A 24,780-nucleotide genomic window follows, 5' to 3' on the forward strand; every position below is an offset into this window, starting at 1 on the left:
GGGGAAATAAGGATTTTTTCCAGGTTCCCTCACTACCCTCGCTCCCGTGGAGAAAACAGAAATGAGATTTTTCACTGAATTAGCCCTATCTTTAGGGGAGGCAATTCCATTGATCTTGAGATTAGCACTGATTTTACCATCTGACCCTCTGGTGACCTTTTGCTTTTAAAGGAACCAGTCACAGATCAGTAGGAAAGAGAGAGGGAAAATCTAGAAGTGACACAAGAAAGGGGCACTGAAGCACATCTCCATTTTTATAAGATGAGTGACATTTCCAAATTGTTCGGTGAAACATAAACATAGAGCCATAATTTGAGGACGCTTTTGAGGGGGAAAGAAAGCTTCACCATTCTGAATTTGAATACAATTTATAGAAGCGTTATAGGATATAAAATGTGTTAGAAAGAATTTACACCATACAGAGCAAAACAAGACGAAAGCACAGAGACTTGTATGTATATATACATATATATATATGTGTGTGTGCGTGTGTATATATATGTGTGTGTGTGTGTGTAATGCAAAAACAAGCTGCTTCTAGAAGTTTCTCAAATACATCATCCATTAAGCCAAATGCAACACTCTTCCAACTTGCTTTCCTGTTACTAGACTTGGCCGCTTCTCATCCTGTCTCTGAGCCTGCGTCCTCCCGCTCTTCTACCCTATGCTCCTGTTTTCTTGTCTTGGAGCCATCACGACCCTCCAGGAGTGGCCTCCACCCTCGTGGACTGGCTCACCACCCCACCCAACAGGGCTGCCCTGCCTCTTACCAACCGCCTTCCCCCAGAAGCCCCACCTGGAACTTCCCCATCCCCGGCAAGGCCTCAGCACCTGAGGCAATACCTTGGGCTTAGCCCTATCTCTTCTTTGTCCCTCACCCCAATCATGGCACTCATGTGGGGACTCTCCTGCCAGTCCTGCCTCTCCTGGCCACTGCCTCCTTGACCCCGCAGCTCCATCCTCCTATTTCTAACCTTTCTTCCAACTGCTAACTCCCCTACCTGCAGGTCACCGCTATGCAAGCATGTCCCTGCTATGCAAGCATGTCCCTATTAGGTCTCTGTGACAAACATCAAGTGCTCCCTCACCAATGAAAAACCACTCATGTATCACAGCATTACGATATTTAATGAGTCCTCATATCCCTCTTCACCTTACCTTATCTATCTTGTCTTTTTCTGTTCTTAAAAAAAATTATCATGAAAAATTTTAAACATTAGCAAATGTAGAGTGTGTAGCATAATGAACGCTCACTTATCCATCATGCAGCTTTAATACTTACCAACACATGGTTAATCTGGTTTTATCCACACCCCCAATCACTTTCTCCCCCAACTGGATTATTTTAAAGCAAATTCTAGATAGCCTACCATTTCACCTATAAATACTTCAGTAAGTTTCTTTAAAATGTAAAAGACTCTTGAGGTGCCTGGGTGGCTCAGTTGGTTAAGTGTCCAACTCTTGGTTTCAGCTCAGGTCGTGATATTATGGTTCATGAGTTCAAGCCCGGCATTAGGCTCTCTGCACTGACAGTGCAGAGCCTGCTTGGGATTCTCTCTCTCCACTCTCTACCTGCCCCTACCCTGCTCATGCTCTCTCTCTCAAAATAAATAAACTTAATTTTTTTTTTTTTTTTTTTAAATAAAAGACTCTTAAAAATGGGTCAGCTATTGGGGCAGCTGGGTGGTTCAGTCGGATGGGTGTCTGACTCTTGATTTTGGCTCAAGTTTTATCTCATGGTCTGTGGGACTGAGCCCCACATCAGGCTCTACACTGAGTGGAAAGCCTGCTTGGGGTTCTCTCTCTCTCTCTCTCTCTCTCTCTCTCTGCTCTTCCCCTACTGGTGTTCTCTCTCCCTCTCTCTCTCTCTCTCTCAAAATAAATAGATGATAAATTTTTAAAAATAACACTATCATCACTCCTAACACTTTTGCATACTCTATTTCTTAATATCACTAAATATACAGATGATGTTTAAGTGTCCCCAATCATTTCAAATATATTTTGTTTTTTGCAGTTCATTTGTTTGAACTGGGATCCAAACACGGTCCATGTGTTGGACCTGGGTCTCTGCCTCTCAAAAGTCTCTGTTAATCTGTAACCATCCTATCTTCTATTGCTCTACAAGGCTCCAGCCCAGACCCACATCTCACTTCCCTACCTACAAGATGCTGAATATGCTGGACCCAGCACCACCCATGTCCTCGGCCTCAAACACCGCTCGCTTCCCCTTCACATCACCCCTGCCCCCAGCGCGAGCCACCTCCCACAGCACTTAGCCACACTTCCCTTGGGACATTTACTCTTTCCCACTCTGTAGTCAGCTTCAGTATTACTTCTCTCCCCTCCAATCTTCTGGAAGGTACACTTCTCTGATTTATCTTCGTAACTTTCACCATACCTTGCACTTGACAATGGTTCAGTAAGTAAACTTATAAATGTTGTATTTACATATAATACAAATGGAGACGTGAAAGATGGCAAGAGTCTCTCACGTATCTCCATTCTCCTTCCACTTCCCCTCATCCACTCATCTAAGACATATTTGTTGCTTAACTGCTGTGTGTTGAGGCCTTGAGGTGGCCTAATGGCCCAGAAGTCATGTTACACAATACAAAAGTAAAAGTGGCTCTTTGAACACCCTCAAAATACCTATATCTTTTAGACACAAATCAGTCCTTCGAAGATCAACATTAACATTATGAAACTGCTCTCAACAGACAAGATCTGGTCATTTTCACAAGAAACAATTTAAATTCATAAATTAGACCCTAAAATAATCTAATATGCCTTAGGACTGTCAGGACTCAAAGGCCATCTCTCTTTTGTCTATTCCTGTCCTCCAAAACCATGTATTGAACACCTATTAAATGCCACACACTGGGGATGCCTAGTGGAAAATGATGACAGTCTTGAGTATGAAAGAGAAGAAAAAAACTAGAACAAGATTTCCAGCATTCACCAGTCCCTAGAAACTGTAAGGTCCAAGAAGCAACCAGGGAACTCCTTGGAGGAGCTAGAAATCTGAAAACACTAAACTGTTTGCACCTGTCTTTTGCACGAGGAGTTGAAGATGGAAAGGAGTACGGATGAAAAAGAGGAGCTATCGGCTTCATTTTTCCACCAGACAGCGGTCATTCACATCCTCACTGACTGTCCATTTCCTCACTTAGATTCTAGCAACTGCCACAAACCCAAGAAGAGACAGAACATTTCACTTTCAAAACCAGAAAGAGTATAAAAGGACATAGCACAAAGAAGTAGCTATGAAATACAGTGTCAAAGTCCTTAAGGGTCCTTTGGAGGAATGTTTGATAGAAATAACCCCCTTTTCTAACAGACGTCAAGTTCCATTTCTCAATGGGAAGGGAACTCAAGTAGCTCCCCTAATGACCCAAACCACCACTGCTTGGAGGGGAAGGTACACTTCATTTTGCTGCACAAGGAAACACCACAAAACCACAGCACTCAGGGCTCAGGTCATCATCTCACGGTTTGCGGGTTCAAGCCCCGCATCAGGCTCCAGGCTAATGTGCAGGGCCTGCTTGGGATTCTCTCTCTCTGCCTCTCCCCTGCTGATGCTCTCTCTCTTGCTCTCAAAATTAATTAATTTTAAAGAATTAAAAACAAAAAAACAAAAAACGAGCACTCATGAATTCTCATCTGGTAAGCAATCATTCTGTTCTTAAAGGTGTAGCTGCTTGGGTCTATCAAGACCACTCTTGCAGAGTGTCTATCTGGAATGCCTGTAAAATGTTCTTAATACAACTTGGTGGTTTTCACCAAATGTTCTAGTAATTTAAAACTTTTTGCACTCAAGCTCAGGCCAGGATGAAATATTTGTTATTTGACAACAATAAAATAGCACTTTAGGGGTTTTGGGCCCTGGGGCAGTGACAAAAATTAGAAAAACTGATGGCAGGAAGTTGGGCTGCCTCCTAAGACTTACCAAGGAAATAAACTTTTTAATGCAATGCAGTTCCTCAAAGAAATGTCAGTTTTTAGTCACAGTGGTGGATAAGTCCTTCCTCTGGGACAGCAAAAGGCTAAATGCTAATGCACACATTTAAGAAACAAGATACCAAATTAAAATGTTGTATTTAAGTCACTTAAGTGTCTGACTCTATTTCAGTTCAGGTCATGATCTCACAGTTCTTGCGATCGAGGCCTGTGTCAGGCTCTGATCTGACAGCACACGGCCCACTTGAGATTCTCTATCTGCCCCTCCCTCCCTCTCTTACAAAATAAATAAAATAAACTTTAGAAAATTATATTTAATTCACTCTCCTCCAAGTAGTTAATAGAATAACCTTAAAATTCTATTATAGAATACTCACATGTAAATAATGTAACAAAAAGGCAGCATCTGTCTGCTAAACTGACTTTATTTTTTCCATTAGATATGATTCAGTCACATTTGTTCAGCAACCACCTTCAGAAGCACAAGCTAAACAAGAGACAAAAATGCAATCATGATGCCCTTTAGGAAACTGCAGGGAAACGTAAAGGCAACGTACAGAAATTCAGAGTAACAGAGTTTCCTAAAAGACGTCCTCCATCACCATCGCAGAAAAGCCAAGAGTAACTACACAACAGGGACTGAAAACCCAGTTATGAGGGGAATTTGTCGTCTACTTCCTTTCACTCATCAGATTACGCAGATATAACTGTGTGCCAGACACTGTGCTAAACTCTAGAGACAAAGGTCACACGATGGCAGCCTGCAGATGAGCTGAGTTTGATCGATATCATTCTTCTCTTGCTAATTTAAAAGTCGGAAGATCTCACATCAACATCCAGATATCCGAATTCTTTAAAAAAAAAAAAAATTGAGAGATGACAACATGGGGCAGGATTCCTTTACTAACAATTTTCAACAGCAGTAAAGAAGGAAGGAACTCTACGGCAAAGGGCACACTTACTAGTTTGCCACAGTCTCCACCGTGTCCTACTGTCCCCCCAACAACACACCCAGAAGTCCACTCATTCATGTCCTTGCCTGGGCCCTAAGGTACTTAAGTTTTCCACTCCTACTCCAGGAAGAAAAAGGAGGGATAAAAATGTCCCCTGTGCTTCTTTAAGAAGCTTAGAGTCTAACGAAGTCGCAGACACGATGAGTTACAACATGGTATCATAGAAACTACAGAAGATGAATAACTAGGGAGCAAAAGAAACCCTAAGAAAGGTGCAATTAACCCCACAAAGGGGAGTGGAAGTATCCAGTCACCATCACAGGGGAGAGGAAATTTGGGGAGGGTCTTGAAGGATTCTCAAGGGGGTAGTCTGGCAGAAAAGTGGACGGAGGTCAGCTCACATGTACAGAAAGGTGAAAGGACTAAGAGAACATGGAGTTTTCTGGAAACGGGGTTAGGTAGAAAAAGGGCTTCTATCACCTACCACGATAACAACTTGGAACTTAAATGTAGCAATGGGGAGCCAAGAGAGCCTTTAAGCACAGGCTGACATGATCAGATTTGTCCTTTCAGGGGAAGATTCTGAGAGCACTGTAGAATATGACCTTGGGACAAAGAACCTTGCTGGCACACACCCCTTTGGATGCTGAGGTGCATCCCTTTTTGGTTAGTTTCCTGCTGCTTAGAAACCCTACATTCTCTGCCAATGATACATGTCTTGGTTAACTCACTTGTTATTTCTTTCACAAACCCATATGGGTCAACCAAGTTTCTTTCTTAAATTGGCATAATTAAAATGCTGTACTTGGGGCACCTGGGTGGCTCAGTCAGTTGAGCATCCAACTTCAGCTCAGGTCATGATCTCGCAGTTCATAAATTCAAGCCCCACATCGGGCTCTCTGCTATCATCATACAGCCTGCTTCAGATCATCTGTTCCCCTGTCTCTGTGCCCCTCCCCCACTTGTCCTCACTGAAAAATAAAACATTTTTTAAAATGCTGTACATTAACACACAATACTGACCTCTGAAAGAGTCAAAATGCAACAGACTATGTCTCTACAGATGATCTTGATGTCATACAACAAAAATGTCCTCTTTCACCTACCATGTTTCCCTTCCCCACTTGCACTATCTGTGAGAGGACCTACAAGCTTCTAATACCATATCCTGCATCTGATGCATGGCACAAATTTAACTTTCCTTATATTCAGATCACTATACATATGCCCGAAACACCATCCTCGACTACCCTTCAATGAATAAACATATTAACTCGAGCTTTGATGAAAGGTCTGAACGTGATAAAGACATGTGGGTTCAAAGGAGAATCCTCTTACTCAGTAGCCTACTAGCACATCCCCCACGAAACAACAGCACAGAAAAGCTAAGAAAAAGGACACCAGGCTGCTGCGCAGAAAGAAAATCAGATGGAACAGACACATCCCCTCAAAGCAACGAAAATTAAATCAGTTTCCATTTTCTCCTTCAAACTAAACCTAATCTCCAAAAAAAAAAAAAAACCTAAGGCAAATCAATGAGAAGCTCTTTAAAAACTATCTCAGTTATAACAACCCCAAACACACTATTTCCCAGACCTTTTATTGTTATAACAAACAAAACCATCTTTCACTTCTTGTCATTTGCAATTACCATGCCATAATTGAAAATCAGTGAATCACTATGGAGCTTAGGGGAGGGGGGGGCCTACAAGCTCAAAGCTGTCGCCATAATCATCACAGAATAAACCAACAGTATCAAGAGTTCTTTCCTCATCCTCTTTAACCTGTGCATCGCAGAGACTCTAAAAAACTTTATACTCTGTAATTCCCCTCATTCCCTAAAGATGGCATGATATTTCAAAGCATTTTCCCCTTCAAAACGTTGCTTTTTCTCTTCTTCAACAGCCAAGATGAAGCCTGCACCAGAAGACCTCAACATAATTTACAACCTATGTTGTAGGAGCCAAGAATTCAATTAAGAGAAAAATTATCTCACAAGGGTCTGGGCAATTCAGCCAATTAGCCCTGGTGGAACTCTGCTAAGAAAAGAACCCAAACCGTTTAACAAAAGGCTTCACAAGTCAAAAGGAACAGGCTAAGGCAGGGGCAGGGGTCAGGATTCCAGAAATCTGGGTCTGGTCTGCAATCCTGTCGCAAAGCCACCCAATGCCCTTGGCCTCCAACCCTTAGGCACACCTGGAGGGGCCCCGCTTTGTACTCTGCAAGGGGCTCGGTTCCCTCACGGGCCTCCAAATCTCACCTCAAATAAAAGCATTATCCATGTCCTTAACAATTTTTAAATTTATAGACTCAAAATGGTCAACAGCAACAGGGCTGAGCTCATTATTCGTGATCAAGCTCTATTTCCACAATCTGATGAAACTGAGTTTCACTCTGTAGTGAAAAGAAAAACAACTAGCACAGGCGTGAGCAAGGCGGTCTCGCCCCTTCGTCTGTCCCCGTGCCACACCCTCACTCTCTTGCCCCGGGCCAACATGCCCTGGAGTCTGACCAGACCTGGCTCAGCAGACTCACCTTGGTGGCCTCTTCTACACTCTCCCTCAGGGCCTGCAGCTCGGCATCGTACTGCTCCTTCAGTTTGTCCATCTCCAGGTCGTGGCTGGAAACCTCTTCCTTCAGGGCGCCCTTCAGGGCGGTGAGTTCACGCTCCCGCTTTCTCAAGAGGTCTTCCTGCTCCTCTTTGGCGATGAGCAGATCCTGAAGATCCTGTTTTGCCTGTAAGAGTTCCTAGAGACGGAAGCGTGAACAGGGAGGTGAGGATTAAACATCTTTGCTGAATGGCCCTACGTGTCCCCTCCAGTTGGGTGGCCCAGACGAATGGCCATCCTCCCAACCTGTCCTCTGACTCTCTCCTCACCATAGTACACACCAGTTTAGACCATCTCCTCCTCATCCCTTTCACTCCTCTGACACCATCATTCCCCTAGATTTGTTTGCCTTCGTTTTGAGATTCGATTTGAAGAAGAAAAAGGGAAACTGATTTCATTTTCATTGCTTTGAGGGGGCAGGTGTGTCTTTTCCATCTCACCGCCTTTCTGTGCAATGAATGGTCTGTTGCCCTCACAAAGGGCTCACGTGTGCTGTTGTTTCACTGGGGGACGTGTCCACTGTGTGGGCTCACTTAACTTCACGCCCCCCCTGGGGCCCTGCGTGTGGTCAAACCCTTCGTTCACAGCCCTGGTACTGGGAGGGCTCTGCCCAGTCTCCTGTCGCACTTGGGCAAGGCACACACTCCCATTTTCTCCTCATTCACTGCCAAGAGTTCCTGAGAAAAGTCACAAAACTGGGGCAACACGTTCCACTACAAATCGCATTACCTAAACCCAAGCGTGTCCTGCCAAAAGTTCGAATTCCTTCTACTTCACCATCTTTGTCTCAGACCTACTCGGCGATCCTCAAGTTCAGGACACTCCTCTCCTGCAGACGCCCCCACATCACACTGGCGGGACCCGGACGTGGGTGCCTTGGCAGCACCCCCACCCCGGCTCTTCTCTGCACACCCAGCCCCCTCCCATCCGCAGCCACTTCCCACACCACGAGCTGCCCCTCGCCAGCCTGCTCCAGGCCTTTCCTCCATCGGTGATCTGTTTCTCTGTCACATTGTTCTTTTCTCTTTCCTTGAGTCTGTATTCTTTCCCTCAGGGCACAAGAATCCACTGGGTCAAAAAGCAACAACAACAACAACAACAACAACAACAACAACAACAAGCTTTGCCACTAAATTTTTATAAAGTGTAATTTCTGTCCACTGTGCTTCTTGACCACTTAGTCACTCTTTAATCTCTTGCTACATGGCCTTGGATCCTACTGTACTAAGACTGTCCCCTCCAAGGTCATAGTGACCTCTCAGTCAACAAGTCCAGGCTTCTCCCCGGTCCTCACTTTTCTCCACCAACCCTTCTTTGATCCTCCCAACCTCTCTTTAAAATTCTCTTTTGCCCTGCAGTTCAAAGACAGTACTTGCCTGTTTTCTTCCCTCAGGCTGCTTTTTCTATGACAATCTTCCCTGGCTTTTCTCTCCCTCTTCCCAAAAGCTAAGATGATCCCCAAGAATGCAACTTCGCATTCTTTATTCTTTTTTGGCAAGCTCATCGGTTGGGTTTTTTTTTCCCCAACTATTCATTCTAAGTAAGTAACTCTCAAACCTTTACCTCCCAACTCTTATCTAAGTTCAGACCTGCACTTCCAGTGACCTGCCAGACACATCCATCTGGATGTCCCACGGGCACCTAAGATTCAGTAGGTTTATATTTTTCAGCGAATTCATCATGTTCTTTCCTTTCCTCCTCCTTTGTTCATTATTCTTCTAAATGGCACCACCTGCTTGGGAGCTTAGAAGCATCCTTGACCTCTCTTGTCCTTGTCCTTCACAACCAAAATGTTAGCTCTGTAACATCCTAGAGATCCTTTCCGTCGCCTCCCTGGTTTAGGCTCTCCTGCCACCCAACTACTCACTGCATCCAGTTGCTCACCTGTGGCCCCTATGACGTGATCCTCTGTCTCAAGCGCCCTTCTTCCCTCTCAATCCCACCTGCCTCTGCCTTTCAGAAAATCCCTGAAGACTCAGAGCAGGATCTCCTGCAAGAAGTCTTCCTTGAATCCCCTTCCTGATACCCATCTCACTCTAGCGGTGTGTCTCAGAGCACTTAATGCTTTTACCTTGCAGTCCACAGAGATTATTTTTTTTCCTCCCCTGTTAGACTGTCAGCCCCTTGAAAGAAGGATATAGATCTGACTGTATTTTTGGTGCACACATCAATGATATTGGGAATATGTCTGTTCTGAGTAGAAATAAATTCACACATGCAGCACGGCAGAAGTCTGGAGATGTAAGAATTCTAAACTGGTCTATTTTTTCACTGGTGGCTTCTGAGTAAATACACATCCTGTTCTCTTGGAATTCCTGGGGAATCAGAGGAATGGCTGCCACCTGTGGAGCTGAGGCCTTGGCGATGATAAACGACTTTCCATTCAAGAAGTATGTCGTTGATGAGGGGATGAAAATATGACTGACGATGGAATCTCTTAGCCTTTTCTCTGGGACATGCACATGCATTGAACCAGTCCCAGGGTAGAGCCACATGGCACAGACCAAGACTTAGCCCTTCAAAAATTTCGCTAGCAGGCACTGACAAGCTCAGAAGAAAGGTCAAGAGATTCATCCAGGTAAATAAGGCAATTCTGGTTCTTCCAAAGCACCAAGCACAGAACACATATGCAAATCTTATGAAAATATACCCCATCCTGACACGCACCAAAGGGGACATCCTGGTGCCAATGCTGCCAGCCCCTTCTTAAGGGGTATCAGAGACCCCCCCCACCATCACGGCTGTGACTGGCCACCCCATCAGGTCTTCCTGGGCTTTCTGCCAGCCTCTAACAGACATTGTGGTTCTAACTCCGCTTCCTCCTCTTACTCTCACACATTTCTCAATTGTTTTGATGATAAGGCAGTTCCTCTTCCCACACTTATCTTTCCCAGGATGTATCTGGTCTTTGCGTTGCCTGGTGTGCCCTGCCACCAATGCATGTCAAGAACCTAGGTTTTTATGGTCCATTTTACACCGACGCGCCATTATCTGCGGTCGTGGCTTTGCTTAAGTGGCCTGTGTTGTACAAATCCAATCAGATTACACCTCACCCTATCACTTAGCAGCACTTGAGGTTTTCCAGGGTAGAGGCCAAAAAACCACGAGAGATTTCAGAAACTTTACCCCATCGCCTCGGTATCCTCATTTCCAGTTATATCAAGCCAAAGAGAGCAGAAAAAGTACATAAATTTCAAAACGTAAGTAAATACCCAGCAGAGGTGACCATGCCTCTCTAGAGATACCAATCAGAAAACAAAGGAAAGCTTTGCCCAATCAGAATCAGCACTTTCAAACTTCATATGCATTCAGGCTAGGTGCAGATAACAAAGTATCCAGGAGATAAAAGCCTAGTGAGTATGAATGTATGTGAGCAGGGAGAGGCGACAGATGTGATTGTGCTTGGTACATAGTATATAACAGGAACTGTGGTAAGATTTCCAAAAATCCTAAGAGAGAATATTCAAGGCGATTAATATTATTCTTATTCATAGATGGAAAAAAAAAAAAAAAAAAACCAAACCCTGAAGCTTTGAGACACTAACACGCTTACATTCACACAGCTTAGAGGTGGAAGATTAGAACACAGACTGGATACCAATACCCCTTCTCTTAATCACACAGCCTCTGCAAGCCTGACCACAAATCTACACACTCAAGAGGGGCTGAGGAGCAATTACCCTGTGCTCAGTCTCTCAGCTGCAAATAGAATAGAACACTGGGTATGGCTGGAAGTGCCTGTAAGGAAGTCCACCTCTTTAAAGAAAAGACACATTCCCTGGGGCACCCGGGTGGCTCAGTCGGTTAGGTATCCGACTTCAGCTCTGGTCATGATCACACGGTTCATGAGTCGAAGCCCAGTGTCGGGCTGTGTGCTGACAAGCTCAGAGCCTGGAGCCTGCTTTGGATTCTGTGTCTCCCTTTCTCTCTGCCCCCAACACCAACTCACGCTCTGTCTCTATTTCTCTCAAAAATAAACAAACATTAACAAAAATTAAAAAAGAAAACAGACATGCCCAGAACCAGAAAAGAAAAAAAGCTGAAAGAAAAAGAGAAGCCCACTCTGGGACCTAGCTGTTGGCAGCAGCAAGTGGCTATCTGGAAAGCAGACATTCCAGAATATCCACAGCAGCCACTTACTTTCCATAGAAAGCCTCACTCCACACACCACCTATTGACAGGTATTCCAGGTCAACCTGAGAAAAATGCTGATCTCTTCTGTATAAATGTTTCCCAGAAGTTCAGCAGGGGTCCCCATCGCTGGCCCACACTCACTGAAAGGATACGTAAGGGTTTTGTATCAAAACTGTAGCTGATAGGAATTATGTAAATTTTGTTCTCAGAAGAACAGCCTAGAAAGCACATCACAGCTGATGAAAACCATGATTATTTTTTAGTACTTTTTGATTAAAATGTGTGTAATAATTCAGTAATATCCTGCAAGTTTAGAACTATTTAGAGACCTCATTTCTGAGCACAGTCTATCCTCGGATCAATATAATTTCAATACCAGAGTATTTCAAGTACTTGCTCTTGGCAAATGCCAAGGATAAAACATTACCAGATTCTGTTGGAGTGAGGCCCATCTGTCAGCACTGTAGGCTCCCATCAAAGATGATGGTTGGTAATTAGAAAACTCCACTGTCATGCACTTAGAGAGAGGTCTCACGTTCACCCCTTTCCCCCAGAATAGAGGGAAATGCATTCACAGACAAAGAAGTGGCTGAAAACTTGTCCCATAATCATTTTTGTAACCTGAATTTTTTTTACAAAGTTCAGAACAATCAATTGTTTAAGAATAACAAAGTCATCTTATTTTTGGTCAGTTATATGGCTTATCCTAAGCAAATTGTATTTTTTACTATTTCTTTCTATCTTCTTTTTAGCCATTTTATTCTCTCCTAATGTTGCTTTACTGATTTTGTATTGGTGCCCAGTATTATTTAACAAAATGTGAAGTATTAGAAGAGATTTCATTAAAAATCTTACGGATTGTGGCAAGCCTCACAAAATAAAAAGCCTTCAAACTTTTTAAAACATTTAAAAGCAGAAGTGTTTAAGGTGCATTGTGTTTAAGAGCCTCTTCTAAGCTAAATGCCATGGAAAACTTGGCCATAACTATAATCTGTTATTGGATTCGCCCAAGCCACTTTTTATTAAGATATGAAGAATAAATTGAACATGACAAAGAGACAGGGTCTATTTTATTAGTGGTATAGAAACCATAGATCAGGTTTTAAATGTTGGTGACAAGTAATAGGAACTTGATTAAAACAGTGAGGATGAATTTCCAGAGGAGAAACCCACTTTGGCACAGAGAAGCTAACTGTACCCCAACTAATCCTGCAGAAAGACAGCAGATAACAGTCCTCCCGTTACAGGAAGAGGCAAATAATGAGAAAGCCAGCAACACTGGGAACATCTGTAAGAGCAGATGTGCTCTGTTTCCTTTCTGTGTCTCTCATTACCAACCTGAAAACACATCACCAAAACTGAGGTTCATATGCTTATCCTAGTTACCACTGTAAATAAGTCACTAAACTATTTGATTAATTAAATCATATTCATTAATATACACTCTAAGTACACTGTGCTTAAAGAGGCAAAGAAGCACGTGGCTCAATTCAGAATTATCCCCTTTTCTTAAAAAGGTGACAATTCTAAAAAGATTTAAAAACTGAAATTTATTCCTTTGCTCTGTTGCTTAGTGCTGTGCTAGGCAAGAAATGGGGGAGGAAGCAAAGCCAACATGTCTTTGAATTAGCCGGCTAGAAGAAAGGGACAGAGGCATCTGGGTGGTTCAGTTGGTTGAACATCCAAGTTTCGCTCAGGTCATGATCTCACAGCTAGTGAGTTCGAAATCCACATCAGGCTCTGTGCTGACAGCTTGAGCTTGAAGCCTGGAGCCTGCTTAGGATGCTGTGTCTCCCTCTCTCTCTGCACCCCCCCCCCCCCACTAATGCACGCACATCACTCCTCTCTCTCAAAAATAAAAAACATTAAAAAAAAATTTTAGTAGAAGAAAGGGACAGATACAGAATAAAGCAAAGTCAAATGTGCTAACACGAACCTAAAAGGATACAGCATACCAGATAAAAAGAACAACTAACAATTATAGGTTTCAGTTAGTGAACAAATTGAGCAACTTAAAAGACTTCCCAACAGCTAACACCTTCCTTTTTTAGAATCAATAAAGTGTCCATACAAGAATCATAGGATTCATGGCAGTCTTCTATTTAAATTTGTTTGTAAAGCTACATTTTTATTGAAAGCCATAAACTGTTCAACGACATCATTTCTGGAAGCTTACCCTTAGGAAATTTTTTTAAAGTAGTAAAAGGATACATGTGAAAAATGTTCAATACATTTTTACGTAATTGAAAATAAAAAGAGAAACAATAAATATAGAAGGATGATGAAACATATTACGGTTTATCTCCTTAAAAGATGAACTATGAAGACTATAGAGTATAATAAGGAAAAGTGGTTCTGAAAAATGAACTTCTAAAAGCAGGTATTGGGGCACCTGGGTGGCTCAGTTGGTTGGGCAGCCAACTACAGCTCAGTCATGATCTCGTGGTCTGAGAGTTCAAGCCCCACATCAGGCTCTGTCCTGACAGCTCAGAGCCTGCTTCATATTCTATGACTCCCTCTCTCTCTCTGCCCTTCCCTGCTTGCTCTCTGTCTCTCTCTCAAAAATAAAAAAACAATAAGAAAATTAAAAAAATAAAATAAAAGCAGGTATCAAAGCTGCAGGGGCACTATAACTGTCCCTAAATTACAGAAGGGCAGATGAAAATTCTCAATGGATAGGAAGGCAAACAGAAAATGCAGAAAAATAGTCATTAAGGTGTGCGGAAAATGTTTCCACCACCTGTCCATTTCAAGATTTCATTTTATGATGTTTTAATGCTTCAGTGACAAATACACCCATTTTCAAAGCCTCATTCTAATGCACCTTGTCTTTGTAACTCAGCCCTCTGAAGAAGGCAGCACCACGAGAAGCAGTCTAATCCCACAAATGTGGTGGTTTTTTAAGATAGAGGTCATTGGAGGGGCGCCTGGGTGGCTCAGTTGGTTAAGCGTCCGACTTCAGCTCAGGTCATGATCTCACGGTCCGCGAGTTCAAGGCCTGCGTCGGGCTCTGGGCTGATGGCTCAGAGCCTGGATCCTGCTTCTGATTCTGTGTCTCCCTCTCTCTCTGCCCCTCCCCCATTCATGCTCTGTCTCTGTCTCAAAAATAAATAAACGTTAAAAAAAATTAAAAAAAAAAAAAAGATAGAGGTCATTGGATAAAAAGGGAAATAGGTGCTAAGGAACAGACCCGAGGCCTGTTTGGGAGAAAAGGTCCAAACAGAGACAGAGAGATGGTTGTGTGGGGAGAAGAGAAGAGATTTCCCTCTGCCCATGTGAAAAATGAATCCATGAGTATGCCTATCCTGGGTGGCCACAAGCTCTCTGCTCTCCATCGCTGCCAAGTCATGGGGAAGAGACTCTAAGTTCTAAAGAGCAAGAACTAAAATCCCTCCTGGGCAATTACTCCAAAACCAAACAAGGAAGGGGGTGAGTAAACACCTGACAGCTGACACTTACAGGCAGCCAGAAACTTTAACTCCAAGACAGGGGATGAAGAAAAGACACAGGCCCTTAGGGGGAAAGTGGTAGAAAATGAAAATTAAAGGTTGACAGGATACCTTTATTTTTTTATGGGTTTTTTTTTTTGCATCATTCTAAATTATGTATCATTTATTTGTGGCTGTTCCTATAAACCAACGCTTATAAGGAAATAAATGTCAAAACTATGCCAAAAATACAGGTTATGATAGTATTATAGCCAACATCAAAACATCTAAATGAGCGCAGAGATACAAGTTCTGTTTCTGAGCCTCGATTATACCCAGTTCCCACCAAAACAATGTCAATGATCATAACCTATGTGTGTCTACCAACTCAACAGAATGGCAATCTAATTCAGGGGAGAGATAATGATGGTCTTTGGAAAACCACACAATCATCAACAAATGCTAAGCAGTGGAAAGAGTCAACCTCATCCACTGACTCATGGATTGAGAAGAGCTAAATATTCAGTCGGGAATATACTCATACGGGCAAAAGCCAGATAGGCAACCTATGTACACAGCAAATATATTCATTCATTCACTTATTCATTCATAATGCATCCATCCAACCATCCACCAAATATGTGCTGAGTGCCATATGTCCCAGTCACAGGTACAGCTACTGCAGATAAAACACTAAGCCAGTCATCACCAACCCTGCCTCCTACAGCTTACAGTCTTGTAGGAGCCTTAAACAAAAACTTAACTGTGATAAGTGCTGTATGGGCACTAACATCTTTAAAATGCTTTCTCATAATTAGTATTACCTACAAAGTGTTTTTACCCAAAGTTTAACCTGAATCTGTTAGTGTTTAGATCTAACCTCAAATTTACTGGCAACGCTCAAGATAGTGGAACAAGTTAATGGACCCCATAAGGAACAATCGGACAAATCCAAAATATGGGCCATTGGTCTGGTCTCTTCCAAAAACCAATGGAATGGAAGAAAGCTGGAAATATGCACCAAAATCTATACAAAGACAAACTCAAAGAGAGAAAACAATTAAAGCAATATGGGATTCTAGGTTGGATCCTGGCTTGGGGTATGGAGGAACAACTATAAAATATACTTGAGGGACAAATTCTCAGTAAGGACCAGGTATTAGCATTATTGTTATATTGTAGGAATTATTAATTGTTTTAGGTATGATAATAGTATTGTGGTTATAACAAAATTCCCTAATTTTTTTAAGATGCATGCCAAAGAATTTAGGAGTGAAGTGTGGTATTATCTGTAATTAACTGTGAAATGATTCAGCAAAGACAAACAGATGGACAGATAAAAAAATAATGGGATAAATGAAGGGACAGATGAAGAAATGGTAAAAGTATGGCAAAATGTTGATGACTGTTGGATCTGGGTTGGAGCTCCATGGGAGTTCATATATTGATCTTTCTACTTTACTGTATGGTTGAAATTTTTCCTAAGACAAGGTTTAAAACCTATTAATCCAGAAGGAAATAATACTGTGATGCTTTTATGGAATCTAGTCATAGGCACAGTGCAGCAAATACACGTAACAGACTATGGCTCATAGTATCCAGTCCGCCCCACCTCCACCCATCCCATCCTCTCCAGGCAGATGCTTTCATATCAGCTGATCCCACAGTCCCCCTTACCTCAATCAGAGCTCCCTTCTCCCTGTCCTCGGATCGTTTAGCACTGTCCAACTCATCATGCATTTCTGAAAGCTGGTCCTGAAGATCTCTGATCTCAGTCTGGTGCTGTTCCCGTTCCATCTTCACCTGGAACAGTCTGGCAGGGAAGGAAGCCCATTAGAGAGACTCTCCTGGGCCCAGCTTTTTTTCATCCAGTCCGATTGCAGACCTTAGAATGGTCAAGCAGAGTCATCTAAAGCCCCAAAGAGCCTCCTGTTGTCCATTCTATACTGAACAAGGCATCACAAACCAGAAAAGGCACTGGTAAGAACTCATGACTTCAGTCTAACTTGCCTAACAAGAAGACAAATGAGAACTCAAACCAATGTAATGGCAAAGGTTATATAGTGACCATTTCTCCCCACAAGGAGACCTCAGGGTCCTGGAATTTAGACGATAAGATGAGAAATTGACCCCCCAAAAGCACAACCTCTTTGATAATGCCTTCACCAAAGCCACCCTATTCCCTACCTCCCACCCAACCCTACCCCACCCCCAGCCCCAGGAGAACTGGCAAATCATGGCCTATTGGCCAATCTGGCCCACAGCCAATTTTTGTAAATAAAGTTTTATCAGAATATAACCATGCTCATTCATTTATATATTGCATATGGTCATTTGCACAATACAATGGCAAAAGTGAGTGGGTTCAACAAAGACCATATGGCCTATAAACCCTAAAGTATTTACTATCTGACAGAAAAAGTTTGCCAACCTCTGCTCTAAATCAAACTGACAACTGTTTTACCTTTTTATTTTGTAAAGTCTTTACTACACCCTAAATTTTGCTTTTTCCTCACCAATTCTTCCGGAATTAACCTCTAAGAATGCTTTAAAAGCAGAAACTACATCATCAAAATAGCAAGGGCAATTAAATGATTTTATTATATAATGTCTTATTTTTCTTGAATTCCCTTCTAGATTTCACCCCCACTTAAACCTTCACTTAAGGCTTCCACCATGTCCACAGAGCTTCATAGCATTGTACATTTTCGGACATTGGTTTCAGATCCTTTTGTTGCAGATTTTAATATGACATAATGACAGGGCCATCTTGGCTTTGACTTTCCCTCTCGGCAGACTCAACAGATGCATAAGCACTGGTCAGCAACACTCAGGAGAAAACTCACCAACTAGGAGATTACAGAAGTGATATGATGTGCTTTTTAGAGGCTGGGTCCAGACTCCTCGAGAACTCTGTCTTTAGATATCAACACTCTGTATTCCCTGCTTCTTACTTATCTGCTATGAAGAGTCACTCTAAGGGGCTGAAACTTGACAAGGCATTTTTTAAGGTATATAAAGATTTTTTAAATTATTAACCTTTCTGCATGTGTCACCAGTTTCCCCATTTTAAAAGGTTAAGAGGGAGAAACGGAGGGGTCAGCAGTCCCTATTAACATCTGGAAGGCTGGTTGGTATTAAATGGACAAAAAGATTCTGGCTACATCGGATGCAAGAACCCAGGAAGGGCAGAGGCTCTTGGCCCAGGACTCACTCCTCCAGGTTCTTCCGGAGCTCCCCTTCACTTTCTTCTAGTCGCTGTTGCAGCATGGAGTTCTCTTCCACCTTACTGTCGTGCTGGCCCTGGAGCTCTTCCAAGTTCGCTTTCATCCTCTCTCTCTCTTCCTTGATGTTCTGCTGATTCTAATATAAATACATGTGATCTGAAAGTACCTCCACTCAACACTAACGCAATCCCACAGATTACCTCGAAACTCTGATGGACTCCATGGCTTTGCATTTACTTATTAGACAACTTAATCAAACTACATCATTTGGCATGGGACTTTGCAACTGGAAAGAATATTAAATATTGAATGAGCTGTAATATGTCTAAAAGAACTATGAAGACAGCTAAACCTCGGTCTGCTATTTCTATCACTCAGTTTGGGTATTTTATACGCATTTAAGTTTCCTACTGGCCTGCCTGAATCCAACAGTGTTTCACTCTGTCAGAGCAAATGGTGTCTATATGCTTTGGTTACTTAAAAAATAGAAACATAAAAATTTCTCTGGACAGCAGGAGCCAAATATACAGGAATTTTTACTCAGCGGTGAGAGGAATGTTTCTTTTGGGGACAAAAAAAAAACTGACTTTCACTTCACTTGGGCATCCCAATGTGCTTAAAATATTATCAAGCAAGACAGAAATGTTAATAATAACAAAGGAAAAAACAGGTACCTTGACTTCTAGTTGAAGCTGTCTCTGAAGTTCGGCCACTTCTGTGGTCAACTTGTTTTTCTGTTCCAACAGATCTCTGACTTCAGACGAAGAATTAGAAGCCTATAATTATTGCAAAGATTCTCTAATGTAAATGTTCAAGATGCTTTATTCTCTCCGTCTCCCAAAATACAATCTGAGCAGTAACACCAAAATCTTAAGATCCAATTCAAATGTAAATCCCTATAGAGAAAGGGACGCAAGGAGACTTTCTGGGGATGATAAGAACGTTCTGTATCTTCATCTGGGTGGTGTGTGCATGGACACACAACTCTGTTAAAAACTCAGTAGGGGCGCCTGGGTGGCTCGGTCGGTTGAGCGGCCGACTTCGGCTCAGGTCATGATCTCGCGGTCCGTGAGTTCGAGCCCCACGTTGGGCTCTGTGCTGACAGCTCAGAGCCTGGAGCCTGTTTCGGATTCTGTGTCTCCCTCTCTCTAACTCTCCCCCGTTCATGCTCTGTCTCTCTCTGTCTCAAAGATAAATGAATGTTAAAAAAAATAAATAAAAAAAAAAAAAAAAAAAAACTCGAACTACACAGTTAAGATTTGTGCAATTTACTGTATATAAGTCAGATGCCAATAGAATATAAAAAGATAAAAATAAATATTTGTTGTAGATTCATCCACTGCATAAAGTTATACCCAAAGCCCATGTCTCCGTGTCTCCGAGGCCCTTCACACAATCCATCTATTACAGAACTTCCGTGACATTGGGACTCACTGCTCCATAACCAGAAATTTTCTCACTCTCTGCATATGCCTGTATACGAGTAATAAATAAACGGATGCTAGCTACAATGGCTTTCTTCTTTTGGATGCTACATTTCCATAATGAAGACAGATATAACAAAGAGGGATCTGATTAAAGAGAGCCTATTAGAAAATATCATCTCTGATCTGAGTATGAATATTAATGATCTCTTTTTGTTTCTTCCATGGATACAATAACAGGAGATGCTCTCAAAAGGATTTGGCTAAAATCCTATAGCAAAGTGGCTAGAAAACTACAAAGGGGAGGCGCAAAATGAAGCTAGAAAATGCCATGTCCTGGCTCTCCTGCACCTGAATCCAGGTGTGAATTGTGTATAATGAACTTGGAACGAGATACTTCCTGACTTACTCCTGTGAAGTTAACTGAACCCAAGAGTCAACAAAAACACAGGACTTCCTATTTCCTTAAGCAAAATGAGAACAATCCAATATGGAAATCTAAATCCAACTCATGAGAAATTGTACACTGTTCTTGCCCAAATGAAAACTCTACCTGCTCTGCTGTTTCCAACATGGTCTTTCCTTCTCTCATAGGAAATCACTTAGCTGACACCTAAAAGATAAAACTCCCAAGCCTTTGCCTGCAGATAATCAGATTCAGAAATAACAGGGAGAGATGGAGAGTAGAAAAGTATGGGCAATTCAGCAGTCATGGTGCTGTGATCTCAGCCAGAAGTCGAAGAGCTATGGTTCATCTCATCATCTCTGGCTTCATGCGCCAGCAGCCTAACTGATCTCCCTTCCTCTTACCCTACCTCTCTCCAAAAGCTGCAAAAGGAATAAATTTCTACAAATATGACACTATTCATTCCTGTTCAAAGTCCATCAATGATGGCCCATCACCTTCAGCCTAAAATGGAAACTTATGTGATATCCAAGGTCCTTTCTACCTGGCACTTCCTCCCCATATCCTGGCTCTCTGCTCCAGCTACATTAAACTACCTCCAGTCCCCTAAACATAGCAAACACACACCTCTTTATATTTGTTCATGCTGGTCCCTCTACCTAGAACACCCTGCCTTCCCTTCTTCTCCCAGAGCGTTCTTTACTCTTTTGAGACACCATTAGTGTCCTGGATTCTAGAGGGCTTAACCTAACTTCCCTAGTTTGATCCAGATCCCCTTAGTCTGTGCCCACAAACACAGTCTCAACATCAAGACCAAAGATGTATGTTTTCACCCAAAAAATATGCCAGTGAGTGAAAAGCAAGACTCACAGCAATAATTTGGATTTAAGAGTTTTAGCAAAACACTTCAATTGTAAGAACTATGGAGAACCCCTGAAGCTTGCCTATAAGCATGGTATATAATTCAAAGATTCCTCTGTGGGAATAATGTATGTATGTAACTGTTCTACTGGATATCATAACAGCAGTCATGGGTTAGCTGAGTGCTGAACAGTAGAGAGAAGAGGGTAGCTGATGCCTAAAAACATCGTGTATACGTATGTTTCCAAAGTTACAAAGAAGCTATAGACAAACTTCCTGTGACTTGTCTCTGGCATTTTCTTTCCTTTCCATGCAGAATTCCCCAGAAGGCAAAGAGAAGACACACAAGCAAGAAGTGGATGTCAATTCAGGTGGTGCAGGGTTGAGGAACAAGCTTTTAGTCATCCCTCTTAAATGTTGCTTCCTCTCAGGGCACAAGGTGTGTCTGACATGTAGCAGATGTTCATCAAATATGAGAGGACTCTTCTAACAACAACAAAAAATCTCCAAGTCCCAACTGGAATTCAGTATAATAAATAGGATTTTTTTTTTTTTTTTTTTTTAATTTGACCCCAATCCATTCCTTCCTTTCTCTCCCACCCATGCTGGTTGACTTCACCAGTCTCTATTCTTATTCTCTTGTTCTTATCCTTATTTCTTACTCTCTGAAGTTCTAGAGCTTGGGTCCAGTTCACACTTACCTTCCTTCAATACCTTGGAATATGTTAGGGTTCTCCATCCATGATTTCAAGTCATTCTTCCTCTTCTTTTTTTTTTTTTTAAATGTTTGTTTATTTTTGAGACAGAGACATAGCATGAGCGGGGGAGGGGCAGAGAGAGAGAGGGAGACACTGAATCCAAAGCAGGTCACAGGCTCTGAGCTGTCAGCACAGAGCCTGATGCAGGGCTCGAACTCATGGACCATCAGATCATGACCTGAGCTAAAGTTGGACACTTAACTGACTGAGCCACCCAGATGCCCCATTCTTCCTATTTTTATTTTCTCTTTCTAAATTTCACTACCTATTTGTATCACCACCTGTTTGTCTTGTTATAGGTTTGTGTTTTTTTAATTTAATTTTTATTTTTTCTGAGAGAGAGAGAGACTGAGCGCAAGCAGGGGAGAGGCAGAGACAGAGGGAGACACAGACACAGGCTCTGTCAGCACAGAGGCCGACCCGGGGGTTGAACTCAGGAGCCTTCAAGCCATGAGATCATGACTTGAGCCAAAGTCGGCCACTTAACCAAATGAGTCACCCAGGAGTCCCAATATGCTATTATTTTTAAGAATAAAATATCTTAAAACCTTTCTGAAAAAAAAAGTTCGTGCATAATAATAATATTTAAAGCATGGTCTTCCATCTTAGGTCCTGCTCACAACTCGGGTAACTTCCCACTTACTGCCATAACCAAATGTACAGGCTGAAGAAACAACAATTTGTTTGCCACATTCCAAGTTAAATGCCCTCTACAGAATACAAAACTCCAATTTACTTGATTATTTCCTTGTGTGCTCCCTGCTGCTCGAGACTTTAAAGTCTGGATTTTCTCAAAAACCAGGTTGACCTTCCGTTTAGTTGCATCATCATTATCGGTGCTTCTGGAAAACAGGCAGCAGGAAGAAAAAAAAAAAAAAAAACCAGTAAGGAGCACAACCACGGTTCTCAGGATACTTCAGATGCCAGGACACACAAACAAGCCGTTTAAGAAGATAAATTGCAAGAGGTATGAATTAATTAAAGCTGCAGACAAAACCACTGAGGGAAGAACAGGATGGATGGCGTATTTCTCTTCCAACACCTTGTTACACGTTACCACTCAATTTGGGAGAAGAGTTCCTATTTCCAAACATGTGAAAGAGATATAATCACATTCTAAGCCTGGAGAAAACACACAGTGAAAATTTACCAATATGTTGTTTGACTCAAATGACTGATTTCATTCCAGCAAGGAATTTCTTCTGTGTGTGTCTCTCTCTCACACACAACCCACAGTCACACACTTTACTTTTAAATCTTAATGCTAAGAATGATCTACAGTGATTTTAACTGGTTTTTATGCTGTGTTTTAAAAAAATATATCCCCCAGGCCAAGACTGTCAACACCGCAGCTGTCTACATTTTCACAGGTAATGATCAGTTTTATTAACTTCTACCACACCTTCTATCACACATACCTGGCAATTAGGAAAATTTTAAATAAGTTTCCTTAAATAGCCACCTCCTATTAAAGTCTGTCTCCCCAGTCTCTCAATAAATCATGAGCAAAAAAAAAAAAAAAAAAAAAAAATTAGAGAAAGAATTCTAAAAATCAAAAGTTCTTCTCTCTAAATCTTAACATGGTAAAAACCTTCACAGAGAGACACCAATAACTAGTTCTTCGCTAAAAGGATCTCTTCAGTTACTACCTCTCCCCCACCTCAAAAAAAAGAGCCCATCTCTTATACTCTGAACCTATTTTGTCAGCTTTGTATTACCGATCTATATTTGTAAGGTACGATGCAAAAATACGAAGGGTTTTGATACCAATGGGTACTTGTTCAAGTAAGTGACTCACAGTCACATCAGGCTGTAAAGCTTTTTTTTTCCTTTTTAATCCTATCGGATGAGACAATGGAAACAGAAACTGCAAATTCCTGACTTAGTATCTAAGCAAGGACTGAAAACCAGATTACTCAAACTCAACCTCCAAGATAAGTCTGTGAAAAGCACTTCTTTTAAATGAGTCATACATGCTTTAAAAATCATAGAAGTAGGGGCTCCTGGCCAATGTCAACTCAGGGGGTGGGGGAGGTGGTTTTCTTTGTAACTGCGAATAATTGATTACTACTCTGTGCATGAAGAACTCAAGGTGGCTGACTTAGTTGAAAACCGAAGAGTAGATATTCTTCCCATCTTTGAACTTCTTTTTAAAGAAGAAAAAGTCATTTGAAAAACAGGGGTGCCTGGCTGGCCCTGTCAGAAAAGCATGTGGCTGTTGCTCTTGGTGTGGTGAGTTCGAGTCTCACGTTGGATGTACAGGTTTAAAATAATTAAAATAGGGGCGCCTGGGTGGCTCAGTCGGTTGAGCGTCCGACTTCAGCTCAGGTCACGATCTCACGGACCGTGAGTTCGAGCCCTGCGTCAGGCTCTGGGCTGATGGCTCAGAGCCTGGAGCCTGCTTCCAGTTCTGTGTCTCCCTCTCTCTCTGCCCCTCCCCCGTTCATGCTCTGTCTGTCTCAAAAATAAATAAACGTTAAAAAAAAAAAAAAATTTTAAATAATTAAAATATATATCACATATATTCATTATCCCCTTGCTCTTCACACTCAGTACCCAAGACTCAAATACTGTTACGAAAACTCCAGCCATTGAGTCCTAAGCCTCAATAGTTCACACAGATCAGAAAGGGAAGGCAAAACACAAGGTCTCAGGAGAAAAAAATCAAGACCCCACCAGAAAGGACAATACTTTGCTCCTTTAAGGAATATCACTAACCCTTCTTTGAGGTAATTGTAAAGTATCTGCTTGGCCGTCTCCTCATTGCTTTGTTGAGTGAGCTCTTGCGGGCCTTTCAACAGATCTGGTGTGGCCTGGAATACAAAGGCTGTTATTAGATCACAGGATGGAGTTTCCAGGAAGCAGGCAGAAACCCTGAAGCAGAAGCTTCCAAACACCTTCCTACTTTCCAAAAACAATTCCTCAGGTAAGGATCCTCATTATAACTGGCTCCACCAGTTAGGAGCCCTGTAACCTTGAGCAAGTTACTTAACTTTACCTCACCTCAATTTTCTCACCTG

General features: G+C 42.1%; 1 protein-coding gene across 4 annotated transcripts in view; it reads right to left on the reverse strand.

The window, feature by feature from the left end:
* CGNL1 (cingulin like 1) overlaps nucleotides 1-24,780 on the reverse strand; it is a 157,480-nt gene that overhangs the window by 73,854 nt on the left and 58,846 nt on the right. For 3 of the 4 annotated variants that reach the window (XM_053889031.1, XM_053889033.1, XM_053889030.1), the window contains exons 3-8: nucleotides 24,479-24,573; nucleotides 22,497-22,602; nucleotides 18,986-19,087; nucleotides 18,299-18,447; nucleotides 16,762-16,897; nucleotides 7,449-7,661 (exon numbers count right to left, since the gene is read on the reverse strand). In XM_053889031.1, the coding sequence (XP_053745006.1) occupies nucleotides 7,449-7,661; nucleotides 16,762-16,897; nucleotides 18,299-18,447; nucleotides 18,986-19,087; nucleotides 22,497-22,602; nucleotides 24,479-24,573 (801 nt within the window). The remainder of the gene's footprint in view (nucleotides 1-7,448; nucleotides 7,662-16,761; nucleotides 16,898-18,298; nucleotides 18,448-18,985; nucleotides 19,088-22,496; nucleotides 22,603-24,478; nucleotides 24,574-24,780) is intronic. The other variant, XM_053889032.1, reaches the window with a different exon arrangement.

Source organism: Panthera pardus, unplaced genomic scaffold (assembly GCF_024362965.1).
Source record: "Panthera pardus isolate Hobbes unplaced genomic scaffold, ASM2436296v1 HiC_scaffold_24, whole genome shotgun sequence".
Classification (NCBI taxonomy): Eukaryota; Metazoa; Chordata; class Mammalia; order Carnivora; family Felidae; genus Panthera; species Panthera pardus.